This window comes from Drosophila guanche, unplaced genomic scaffold (genome assembly GCF_900245975.1).
Source record: "Drosophila guanche unplaced genomic scaffold, DGUA_6, whole genome shotgun sequence".
NCBI lineage: Eukaryota > Metazoa > Arthropoda > Insecta > Diptera > Drosophilidae > Drosophila > Drosophila guanche.
In genome coordinates this window covers 2,660,396-2,672,865 of record NW_022995754.1, presented here as the reverse complement: position 1 = coordinate 2,672,865, position 12,470 = coordinate 2,660,396, and the positions used below count along the sequence as shown (strand labels likewise).

At 48.9% G+C, this 12,470-nt stretch overlaps 1 protein-coding gene across 2 annotated transcripts; it reads right to left on the bottom strand.

The window, feature by feature from the left end:
* Positions 1–645: 645 nt before the first annotated feature.
* Positions 646–10,756, bottom strand: LOC117589409 (myeloid zinc finger 1). 2 transcript variants are annotated; one of them, XM_034281340.1, is made up of 5 exons: positions 4,473–6,114; positions 3,846–4,043; positions 3,391–3,794; positions 3,148–3,306; positions 646–2,640 (listed from the first exon to the last, which is right to left on the bottom strand). In XM_034281340.1, the coding sequence occupies exons 1-5, from the start codon at positions 5,884–5,886 to the stop codon at positions 2,272–2,274; spliced, it is 2,544 nt and encodes an 847-aa protein (XP_034137231.1). In that variant the 5' UTR covers positions 5,887–6,114; the 3' UTR covers positions 646–2,271. The 2 variants fall into 2 exon arrangements, with proteins under 2 accessions (XP_034137231.1, XP_034137230.1); XM_034281339.1 differs by adding an exon at positions 10,715–10,756 and having other exon boundaries at positions 2,505–3,306; positions 4,473–6,389.
* Positions 10,757–12,470: the final 1,714 nt, after the last annotated feature.

Sequence of the window (12,470 nt, the reverse complement as noted above, 5' to 3'; positions counted from 1 at the left end):
GTATGCTAGAGTAGAGCTTTAGCTTAGTGTTAAGTTTGTTTCGTATTTCTTATAGCAAATCATGCTGCCCGATCCTTCCGATCGTTGCGATCGTTCGGATCAATTCCCTTTTGGTCTAATCGTAATTCCAATAAAAGCCGCCACATCACGGGCCTCGCACCGTACCGTATCAATTTTTGGATGTTATTTTTGCCATTGTGTGCCAAAACATGCAAATATTTCTCTTTGTGTTACTTTCAAATTTTGATTTAGAGTTTTCAATGTGCCTAAAGGGGTGTTTAAAAATTTGGACTAACTTTATCGTAACCGCAGTGGGTTCGTAATGTTCATAAAAACTCTTATAATGCCAAACAATTTTTGCTCAAACTATTTTATAAAACTTTTGTGCGTAATTTCAATTTCAATTTTGTTTTGTTTTTATATCGAAACGTTTCTATGTACAATTTTACATTAACCCATTGTTTGCCGAAACATTTTGCCATAACGGAGCCCCACTCGTATCACAAAAACCAGACGCCTGTCCAAGCCGAAAAATTGTCGTGTGTTCAATGCCAAAAAATGTCCTTAAAATTATACACTGGGTGGGGAGAAAAACTGATAAGGAAAATCGAAAAAAAAATATAATTGTGTTTTTGTTTTATTTTTGAAATCATTAAATAATAATAATATGCAAACATAATTGATAATTCTTCTGTATGCCTAAAAACAGTGAAAACAAATCGTATGCCCGAGCGCACTTTCTCTGCTTCTCTCTCTCTGTCTCTCTCTCAACTTAATTGGCTAAACACTAAATAGTATTAAATAATGAGTAGATACTTGCAAAAGGGTTGAAACGACTAAACTAGAGTTAATTTTCTGCGATATTTCCATCCTTTCTATAAGATTAATAACAATCATAAATGCTTTGACGGTACATTGGAAAAATTTGATATGAAACTAAATTTGTCATCTATATCCACACAGTGGGGTTTTCGGTTGGGGTTTTGTCAGGGATAGTTTAGTGTTGTTTCAGATGCTGTTTTCAGTTGATATTTGTATCTTTTTCTTTGACTATTGCTCGATTGTATGGCACCCGAAGAGTCACATTTGAAATTGCATCCCATGTCCGCCTCTCTTCTCTTTCTCTACCTCTGCCTGTGGTTCGTTTGTGTGTGGACATATTTGGGTTTAAAACGTATGCCTAATTACTCTCACTAAATAATAACTCAACATAAATTACACACAATTAGTTTTGGGTGGGGGGAAGACAACAAATGAAGCCTAAGTTCACTGCACTAAGGTTTCCTTCCACAAAACTTATTCTGCTCGTTGCATTGTATAATTAATTATACGATAGATTGCCGTTTTACATGCATATACAAAAATCACATTGTCAATTGAAAAGAAATTAGAAGTTTCTAATAAGGGTTGGTTTTTCCTTCTTTTTGTCCATACTCATTTAACAAAAATTCGAATACTTCAACAAATATCTGGAGAACGAAATCAAAAACAAATTGCTCAGCGCCTCTCTCTCACTCTCTCTCTCTCTCTCTCTCTGCTCATCTTTATAGCTGCCCTATCTATCGCTCCGTATCACTCTCACTGTCCTGCATTCCATATTCGTTTCCATTCCATTATCCCTCTGTCACTCTATCTGAGTTGTATGCTAATTGGTACGCCTAAAATCGTATAACTCTTGTCGATTGTTTCCCGTAATTATGCTTCATCCTGCTCCTGCTCTGACGAACTTCTGTGTGTTGTTTGTGTGTATAAATATTTGATGTATTGGTAGTCTTAAGTGGTGTGTGTGTGTGGGTCCTTAAACGAAATTATCAAACAAGGAATCGTATAACGTTGTGTGTTTGGTTCTCATTCGCGCTTCTCTTTTTTGTTTAGCTCGCCCAATCGTTCACCATTTGCATTTGATGTTCATGGTTCGTAATCAAAGGAGTTTAGAGTCCTTTTCGAAAAGACTAGTACTCGGTCCTGTTTTTACTGCTGATCTGCTTCCGATCTTTTCTTGCTCTGCTCCTGCTCCTGCTCCTGCAGCTCCTCTTGCCAAAACTCGGTTTTGTGGCTTTAAGTTTAAAGATTAGTTTTAAAAACTAAGAGAATTTGTATGCGTCTACAATCTATAGAACTTATCGAACCTATCGAACCTATCGAACCTATCGATTACTGTGAATAGTGTGTGTGTGTGAGTGTGTGTTTTTCTCTCAATTTTGATTTCCTCTACAGCAGTCCTGCTCCTACTGCTCCTCTCTCTCTGTTCTCCTCTTCCTACTGATGACATCATAGAGATCCGAATATCGAGTGTATGTGGGGATGGATGGGTATCGCATGCGTCAGTGTGGGCGGCGGTGGGGGCGCACCTCCTCCGTTTCCGGGCACACCCGGATGTCCCGGATGCCCTGGGTGCGGCGGATGCGACGTCGGCGGTGGCGGCAGCGTGATCGAGAGCGTCACCGTTTGTGGTGCCGCCACCGAGGAGGCGTGCGTGGAGGTGGGCGAGGCCGCTGCTGCTGCCGCCGCCGCCGCTGCCGCTGCTGCTGCCGTGATATGATGTGCGGACGAGGTGGGTGGCGGTGGGGGCGGCGGATGATGTTGCTGTTGGGGCGCCGTCGGTTGCTGCTGCTGCTGCTGCTGCTGTTGTTGCTGTTGCTGCTGCTGCTGCTGTGCTCCAGGTGCTCCAGTGGTGGGATGTCACTGGGCCACAACGGAGGCGGACGGGTTCTGTTGCACCACCACACCGGCCGCCACCGAATTGGCCACCGTCACAGTCACCGGCGTCGTGGGTCCCCCATTCGCATGGGCCACACTCGGCTGCTGTGGCTGCTGCTGCTGCTGCTGCTGGGTCTGGAAGGGATGCTGGAAGGGCGGCCCATAGCACTGCGGGAAGTACAGTTCATTCTTCACCACCGACTGCTGCACGACAGCGGCAGCTGCCGCATTTGCCGCTATGCTCCGCACCGGCAGAATGTTCGCCTTGTTGTCCACCGCCGAGGGATTGTTGTTGTTGAGGAACTGCTGGGCCGCCAGGCTCTTGACATCGTTCATCAGATGATTGGCCACGGAGGCGACCTGTGCCACCGCATTGGGGACGTTGCCCTGCTGCTGCTGCTGCTGTTGCTGCTGCTGCTGCTGCTGCACCTGTTGTTGCTGCTGCACCTGCTGATGCTGCTGCTGATGCTGCTGCTGCTGCTGCTGCTGGCGACGCACCTTGGTGGTGTTGGGATTCATGTGGTTGTCAATGTGTTTGGTCACCTCGTTCTCGGTGGCAAAGCGTCGCCGGCAGTTGGGCATGGGGCAGCAGAACGGTCGATCGCCCTGTGGGAACAAAGAAAGTTGTTTCGGGATTAGAAATCTTCAAGCTGCAGCAGACTCTAGGGCAGACTGTGGCAAGGCTACAACTACCTGGTGGGTGCGCGTATGCTGATCCAGAATGGCCTTCTGCCGGAAGTCCTTGCCGCATTGGGTGCACTTGTAGGGCTTCTCGCCGGTGTGGATGCGCAAGTGCTGATTGAGGATCGTGCGCTGGCGGAAGAAGCGCGGACAGTACATGCACCCGAAGGGCTTCTCGTTCGTGTGAATCCTCAGATGCTGCGTGAGATGCGACTGCTGGCGGAAGCGTTTGCCGCACTCCGGACACGGGTACGGCCGCGACTCGATGTGTATGCAGCCGTGCTGCAGCAGCGTCGTCTTCTGCTTGAACTCCTTGTCGCAGATGGGGCAGCGCACGTACAGAGGCATGTTCGCCGGACGCACGCCGATGTGCTGCAGCACCTCGGGCAGTATCTTTTGACCTGCGGGATGATCTAATTAAAGGATTGATCGTTCGAATGCATTTACTCTCGCAGATCACTCACCCTTGACGTCCTTGAAGTACGACGGATAATGCATGCCCCCGCTGCCATCGGGCGTGCCCTGCGAGTCATCATCGTGGTAGCCGGCACCAGCGCCGGCAATGTCGCCCTTCGTGTCGTTCTCCTCGCCCGGAAAGGGCACATCCGAGGGCCACAGCGTCGGGTGTGGCCCATTCTTGAAGATGAGGTGTGGCGAGACATCTGTAAGGGACGGGGACGGGGACGTGTCATTCCGTTTGTACATGGAAGAGAGAAAGTTCAAATGTTAGCAGCGCTTGGGTTGAGGCTTAAAGCTGAGATACAAATTTTGCTGAGAATTTTCTAACTTTTTGCTGCACTAGAGACGGATTTTTGTTTGAGTTTTTTCGATGTTGATCTGTCGCTTGCTTGAGAGTCGATCCAGTATCTATATCTTTTTCCACTCTACTCTCAACCAATCGCCACAGCAACACAAAATGGATCTTAGCCTAGAATTAATTGTCAAAAATTTAGATTTTTTGCAGGGAAACTTGTTGAAGTTTTATGCCAAAAGTTGGGTCAATATTACTGCGTAACCCTAGCCCCTATATCTATATCTGTATCTGTATCTGTATCTGTATCTGTGTAAGGTAGGATTTATCTGTCGCTCGCCTTGGTGGGTGCGCACATGCTGATTGAGGATGGCCTTCTGGCGAAAGTGCTTGCCGCACTCGGGGCAGGCGAAGGGCTTCTCACCCGAATGGATGCGTATGTGCTGATTGAGTATGGCCCGCTGGCGGAAGCTGCGCGAGCAGTACGGGCAGGTGAAGGGCTTCTCGTTGGCATGGATGCGCAGGTGCTGTGTGAGGTGCGACTGCTGGCGGAAGCGCTTGCCGCACTCCGAGCATGGAAAGGGCCGTGCGTCCGTGTGTATGCGATCGTGCTGCAGCAGTGTGCTCTTCTGCTTGAAGTCCTTGCCGCAGGTGAGGCACTTGAACAGCCGCAGATCGCTGTGCGGCTTGTTCTTGTGCGGACGCCCGGGACCGTTGCCCGTTCGACCGCCCGTGGGCACACCGCTGACCGCCCCCACACCGGCACCCGTCGCTCCTCCTCCTCCATTGGCTGCGGCGGCGCCTTCATTGGCATTCGCATTCGCCGGTCCACCGTTGCCGTTCTGCTGGCCATTCTGTTGGCCCGGCAGCAGCTCCGGCAGCGAGTAGGCCTCGCCGCCACCACCGCTTCCTCCGCCGCCGCCGCCGCCGCCGCCGCCGCCTCCTGCCCCGTTCTGCTCCATCGGCAGGACGCTCTTGTTCAGATAGTGAAGCGGCGGGAAGCCTGGTGGCGCCAGCATTCCGCCCTGCGGCGCCGCATGTCTCGGTGCATAGTAGTCGGGCGTCTGGAAGCCATTGCTGGGATCGCCCTGTGGTCCGCCGCCGGCCCCGTTCTGCTGCACATGCGGATTGCCCGCCTCCCCGGGATTCGAGCCGGAGTGCTGTGGATCGTTGCTGCTTTGGTTTTGATTTGGCGCGGAGTTTTGCTGAAGCTGCAAGGGGAAGCGCAGGTGAGATGTTGGTTTCCGGGCAGCGATTCCGCCACTCACCTGGTTCATGGCATCATCCTCGCCGCCGGCATTCGCCCGCTGCTGCTGTTGCTGCTGCTGCTGCACCGTGGGGTACGGACTGGACGAGGGCGACACCTGCTGCTGGCGACCATCGCCGCTGCCATTGTCGCGCGGCTCCTGTCCACCGCCCGGCGGACTCTGGGGCTGGCCCGCTGCTGCCGCCGCTGCGGCCGCTTGGGCAGCCGCCTGTGCCGCATTCTGTTGCTGCTGCGCCTGCTGTTGCTGCTGCTGCTGCTGGGCGTTGAGATGCTGCTGCGCCTGCTGCTGGATGTTGGGATACATTTCGCTGCCCCACTGAGCGGCGCTGGCACCGAGGGCGCCCGCGTTGCGCTCCGCGTCCTGCGAGTCCTTGTAGAGAACGTACGGCTGGCCCGTGTCCTGTGTGATGCAGTACATGATCTGGCGGGGCACCTTCAGGCCTGCCGCTATGCAGGCCGCAAACGAGGCCGAGAAGTTGATTGCCATTGTGCTGCTCCTCGCTGCCTCTCTTCTCTAGGGTTTCTCTTCGATCCTTGTATGTCCTATTGGTTGCTGTCTGGTGTTGCCTGTCTGTGTCCTTTGACTAGACACCCGGAGAGTGCTCTCTCTCGCTCACTCTCTCTCTCTTCTGGTGGCTTTTGTCACTCTCTTTTGGGGGACTCTTCCTTCTCTCTTATTGATTTTTGTTGCACATTTTTGTAGTTATTTTTCTGTTGCTCTTTCTTAGCTGCTGCTACTTTTGTTTCTCTCTCTCTCTCTCTTCATTTGTTTCTCTTCATTTTGTCCAAAATTTGAAATTCCTTTCTTCTTAAGTGTCACATTTATTTTGTTATTCCTTTGATTTATAAACTTGTTTTCTTGTAGCCGCTGCTGCTGCTGGCAGGAGGCTTTTGGTTTTCAGTTTTTAGTTGAAATTAAATTGTGGTTTTTCTTGATTGCTTTCAAATTGGCCTCCAAAGTTGTTTGTTTATCAATCCTTTTTGGTTGAACTGCAAGTGGAGAGAAGGATAACTGTTGATTATTTTTTGTATGCAAAACGCATGCTGGCAGCTGGGGGGAAACGAGGAACATTAGCTGGCAATGGCTGGCAAATTAAAAACAATGAAGATCATCAGCGGCTGATTGGGAGGAGTGGCGCACCAAATGGACACCGCATGCCAAGCAGCCAAGCCAAGCAGTCAGCTTGCCTACCCCCCCAACCCTCAAAATGGTTGACCAAATGCCTGCACTGCCTCCTTCTTTGTTGTCATGAACAACCGAACGACTGCCGAAACACCCGCACCCTGCCCTAACTTGAGACTCACTTGCTGATACTCTTTTTGTGGTGAGTAAAGACGACTTTGAGCAGACGTTTGACACACACAGCAAAGGGAGCTATGCATAGACAAAAATATATTATTTAACTGTTATGAATCGAATTTCTATAACCCACCCATACATATTTACATATTTTCATACATACACATACACATACATAGGCATACATCTAGCATTGTTCTTTTAGTGTATTAGATGCCGCGGCTTGGCCTACCCCAAGTCCAGCGTTTTCGTTCCTGTTTTGTCTTTTTTGTTGCTTTTCTTTTTGTTTTTGGTTTTATCTCTGTGCCGTGTTCTTTTTGTTGTCCCACGACGACGACGATGCCGATGACGACGACGTGCCAACTTTTTAATGCGGGATCAAGGTCTCGGAGAGCGTGCGCCCCGGCACAGACACAAACACGGACAAGGAAAGGCACATAGACACACGATCGCAGAAAGATATCCCCAGGCTAGGCCCGCAAGCAACATCCATTAAGGAGGAGCAAGGGTACGACTAGGCAAATGTTCTGATCCCGTCTACGATGTGATAAGAGAGCTATTCCCCACACATTGATTGACTTGTCTGCAAAGGGGTCACAGTCAGAGTCGCAGCCTGAAACAATCTCTGGCTACTTTGCTAATGAAATGAATCGACTCAAGACTCAAAATCGCTTTGCGTGTCGCCAGCAGCGATTACAAGAAGTTGACTCGGGGGGAATGGCTAAGGCACGGCACGGCACGGCACGGCACGGTCAATGGGCAGTCGCGTCGTCAATCGGCTATCGAGTGCCGGCAAAAGAGAGCGAGAGAGCGAGAAGTCGAAGTAAACTACCTTGAACCCGCCAGTGAGTGAGTGAGTAAGTGAACGCAACTGTGAGATACCTCAACAGTGGAGAGAGCTGGCGGGTCCGGAACATGCACGCTTGTGGAGCAGGGAGACGGGGAGGGGTTTGCTGTGCTGTGTGTTTGCTCTCGCAACGATTGCACTTCGTGTCAAATGCATTGCCGCCGTCGGGCCTCTGCCCGTTGTTGCTTTTGCCTTTGCCTTTGCCTTTTGCTATTTGTGAATTATTGCGCTCCATTGGCAGAGCGACAGCATTTGCAATTTATGCGTTCGTTGTCGTTGCAGGTCGCCTTCCAAGTGGCACTATCTTTGGTGAGTTTAGGGCCGCCAGCAGCGCCCGCTGCTCCTCTTTAACAGCTTGTAATGAGTACACAAATTGTGCAGCGGCATAAAGTGTAACAGTCTGGAAGGATAAGGAGACTTCGATCTTCTACCTCGCTTCTAATGGGAACATTTTCACCCAGATCTGCGCACATCCGCAATCATTTGTATGTCCCTCCTGCTCGTTCCTCGCTATCTGCACTCTGCATATGCTCCACTTTTTGTTGATCTTTTGCGCAAATTCGCGTTGCCAATTTCTGGCCTCACGCTCTGCTGCCCAGTGAAAGTTGTCAAATGTGCGCCGCAATGGCCAGCTCCAGCTCCAGCCCCAGCTGCCACCCCCCACCCACAACTCGAGTCGTGATCCACTTAAGGGGAGGGGGGAGAATGATATTTCAGTTTCTATTTCTATTTAAATGGCGGCTAGCAGCGAGCCAGCCAATGACGCCGTCGCTCATTGCCATTAATATACATTTACTCGCACGTACGAGTATCTTGCACCATTCGTATCTCGTGCCGCTGCACTTGTATCTGGTGTCTTGTTACTTGTATCTTGTGTCTTGTATCTGCTTGGTGTGGCTCGTGTCTTGTTGTGGTGTCTCGTTGTGGCGCTGTCAGGTGTGAAGTAGGTGGAGTCTGGCCTACCGCCCCACTCTTGCTCCCATTTCCCGTACAGCGTTCGGCTCGGCTGCCTAACGGGCGATACCCACCGGCCACATCCTCAGTGCGCCTCCATGGCTGAGAAGTATTCCTCAAATTTTGGCATTTTTTATGGCGCTGTCACTGTGATCCATTCGTTTTGTCTAACAAGTGAGTAACTCATAGCTAGCCATCGAAAAAAAGAACAATTCCCAAGGTTAAGGCAGCAAAAACTGAGCAACAAAATATACAAATTGCCAAAAAAGTTTTTTGCGCTTGTTGCGCGACGTCGAAAGACAACAAAAAACGAGCGCCAAAAACATTTTAACGTAATTTGTGCAGCAATCTAATTCAATACACAAAAGCTTTGCCCAACACAGAGAGAGAGGGAGAGAGGGCGAGGAGGAGAGAGACTGATAGATAGAGCGGGAGAGAGCGAGCGTCGCCTAAACTATAGCGACAGGTACGGGTTCGGGTACGGGTGCGAGTGTACCCCTCTGCGAGTGCTGCGAGAGAGAGCGGGAGAGAGCAACGACAAGCTGCGAGCGAATAATAAAAACAATTTGCGCCACAAAAATAAAAATAAGGCAAAAAGTGACTCACACAAAACAGAGCCAAATGGGCAATTTTTCAGCATTTTACGAGTACTCGGTCGAGTATTTTTGCACAAATTTTGGTTACCTTTTGGGTTCACTCTACGGCTGGGGGCAAAGGGTTTATCGGCAGGGCTGTGGCTGTGGCTGTGGCATTTTTTAGGCGATTTTTCGGAGCGCTTTTGGGGCAGTGATTGAATAAAGGCATTCAGCTAGCTGTTGTCATTGTCAACTCGGAGTTGCTTTACGAGTATGCTGCACCTGTGCGAATACACTCACAAATGAGGGTGCACATTTTGATAGTTATAGTACATTAATGTGGGCATGTTCAAGGCGGATTAATTTTGGGAGTCTAGCTACAAGCAAAGATTATCTATCGATCGTTAATTCCTCCTCTTAAAAGTGTAATTTTCAGGCATCTGCAGCATCCATTAATTCACTTTTTGAACCCATTGACATTCCACACCCTCACCTCTAATATCCCTCCACCAAAGGGTACTCCCAGCATCGACTGTTTGGCTTTTACCCACTGATATCTGTTCTTTTTTTTTGCCAAATATCTGCACATTTAATTAACGCTCAACATCGCTGTCGCTGGCGTCGCTGTCGTGTGACAAACAACATTTTTTCTACCGGCAAAAAGAAAAGAAAGAAAAACCCATGCCTGAGGGGCAGATGGATGGACGCCAGCACGCCACACATGCATTAGGAGTTGTGTGTTGGAGATGTATCTGTTAGATACATAGCGCCAAAAATGAGCGAACAAAAATACAACAAAAAATGGCAAACAGCGAAACCTACGGCACACAGATACACACACGCACACACAATTAAGTGATTTCGCTTGCTTTTTTTTTTTGTTGAACATTTTGTGGATTTTAGTTTTTTGTGCAAAAATTGCCGCCGTTTTTGCCTATAATTCATCATATTCCTTTATGGGCAGACATTCGCACACAAAATTCGTAGATACTCGAACGCACACTCGCACACACACCGATGTGCCCTACTCTTTCAGAGCCCAAAAATATAAATGAATTTAGCCTCAGGGAGAATTTCGCAAAGGCAAAAAAAAAAACACACACAACACACAAAATTCGGAGAGCAAAAAGCAAATAAAAATTGCAAATGATTTGTGGCGAAAAATGTTGTTGCTGGCTTTCAGCTTTTAGTTTTCTGCTTTGGAGCTTCGCTGCTCATTAGTGCCGTTTTGTGTGTGTTCCCCCGCTGTCCACACCCTACCCCCCACCCTATGTGCGTGTGTCTGTGTCGCCCCCGAGGCGAATCTCTTTTGCATTTTGTCAACTTGATTTACGCGCAAAAACATCTCCAAGTTGTGTATCTTCCTTCTTCTTTTTATAGTACTTTTTTTTGGTGGATTTACATTTAGTTTATAAATTGAAAAATTCCTACGATAATGTTCAATTGATTGGCTGAGAATTTATGCGGCACTCACGCCCAAAAATGATTTGCTAAGCGTTTCACACCTCCATTCGAAGTGGCCTTGATTCAGATGATAATATTGATTCAGCGTCTGCTGGGGAGGTGTGACTGGATTTTGGGGGCTGGCACAGGCAAGATCTTCCTGCCAATAATTCTGTATCTGAAATCATGCACTAACCTCAAATAGTTGATTGCAGCGCGGCGTTGGGGCTGCAGCAGCATACTCTTAGAAACGAGCAAAAAAATTGCAAAAATTGCAATGGGCACGGGCACTGGCACGGGCACGAACACAGGCGCAACTCACACACAGACACCCCCGAAACGAACCGAAATTCGTAGCTCACTTACACCAATGCACGTTGCAGCGGCAGATACATGCACACACACGAGCGCTGGGTCGTCGTTTGCTGCAGTTGCAATGCTGCAAAAAGGGAACAAAAACTGCCGACGATCACACAAAAAACGTTTCGCTGTCGTTGCGCTGTCTCTGATTATTTGGAATACATAATTTAGAAAAGTTCACTTTTCATTTGGCGGCTCCACTCCACACTTTGCTGCCCCTCTGCCACTGACACTGCCACTGCCACAGCGTTGCGTATACGCCGCGTCGTGCGGCACACATGTAAATTGTGTTCTATTGTTGAATCGCGACACTCTTTCGCACGTTCTCCATTCTATTCTCGACTGTTTCTTCCTTTTGCTGGTTGCACTTTTAGCGTTTTATTTTCAGTTATTTTGTTCGACTACATTTTTGGTTATTTTCGATGGCTGCCTGCCCCGCGAAGTTCCCACTGGGAGAGCCGCTCCACACACATGTGTGTACAGCTTTTTTTTTTGCTCGTCTCGTCTCGTATCGTATCGTTTCGTTTCGTTTTTTATTAGATGTCGTCGTCGCTGTCGACGAGGAAAAATCGAACAAAATGCCAAAAAATAACAAACCGAAAGAGATGCCGAATCCGAACCGAGTAACCGACAGACTCAACTCAACTCTCAGCGATGTCGTCGTCGTCTGTTTTGTGCCGTTTTCTGCTTCTGTTTCGCAGTGCCTTGCCAATGCCTTTGCCCCATGCCAGTCCCTGTATTGGTATCTGTGTGTGCCGCTGGGAGCGGAGCGCGCCAACTTTTGCTTGAACTCAGATTCTCGAGAGAGACAAACAGAGAGCGAAGCCCCAATGCAAGAGAGTGAGAGAGCGAGCTCTCTAAGCTTTTTTAGTCAAAACATTTGCAAAATTTTTTCCAACTTTTTGCCGGCGCGGCGGCCCCACTGCATGGGTGTGAGAGCGAGCGTCTTACGCTCTCAAAGCTCGCTCTGCTCTCCCTCTGCCTCTGCTGCTTCTAATGTTGGGGCAGCGCTCGCTCTGCTTTGCTCCTCTCTGCTTCTGTCCTGCTGCCTGCACTTCGGGCGCGCGCTTTCGTTCGCTTCGTTTTTATTTGTGTATAATTTGTTTCGCGCGGAGTGCGGGGGAAGGGCCTGAGGAAGCGTAAACTACTTCGTGCCACCTCAACTGTCTCTCAAGCGTTGGACCTGCTGACCAAATGCCCAAACACCGTTAAGTCAATTACAATTTGGCACTGCGGCACACCCCCGCTTGGCCATGACCCCACCCCCCTACCGTACTCCACCCACAGCTGGTAGCTCGCTCTGCTTTTATTGTGCCAGAAAATGTGCAGTTGTTCATTTGAGTTCGCCGCTTTCCGGGTTGGGTTGAGCACTGGGGCACAGGCAAGCCGCAAGCGTGTACAAATATTAACTAAATCATTGTGTCTGCTCTGGCTGTGTGCATTACTGTACAAATAAACAACGCGCCTTTTTTATGTGTATTAATTCTGCTATTCTTCTTTTTTTGCTTTCTTTATAAACAGTCGTTGCAAATGAAGCCAGCAGTAAGCCAGCAAAAAGCCCCACAATCGACCAACTAAAAATAATCAAAATG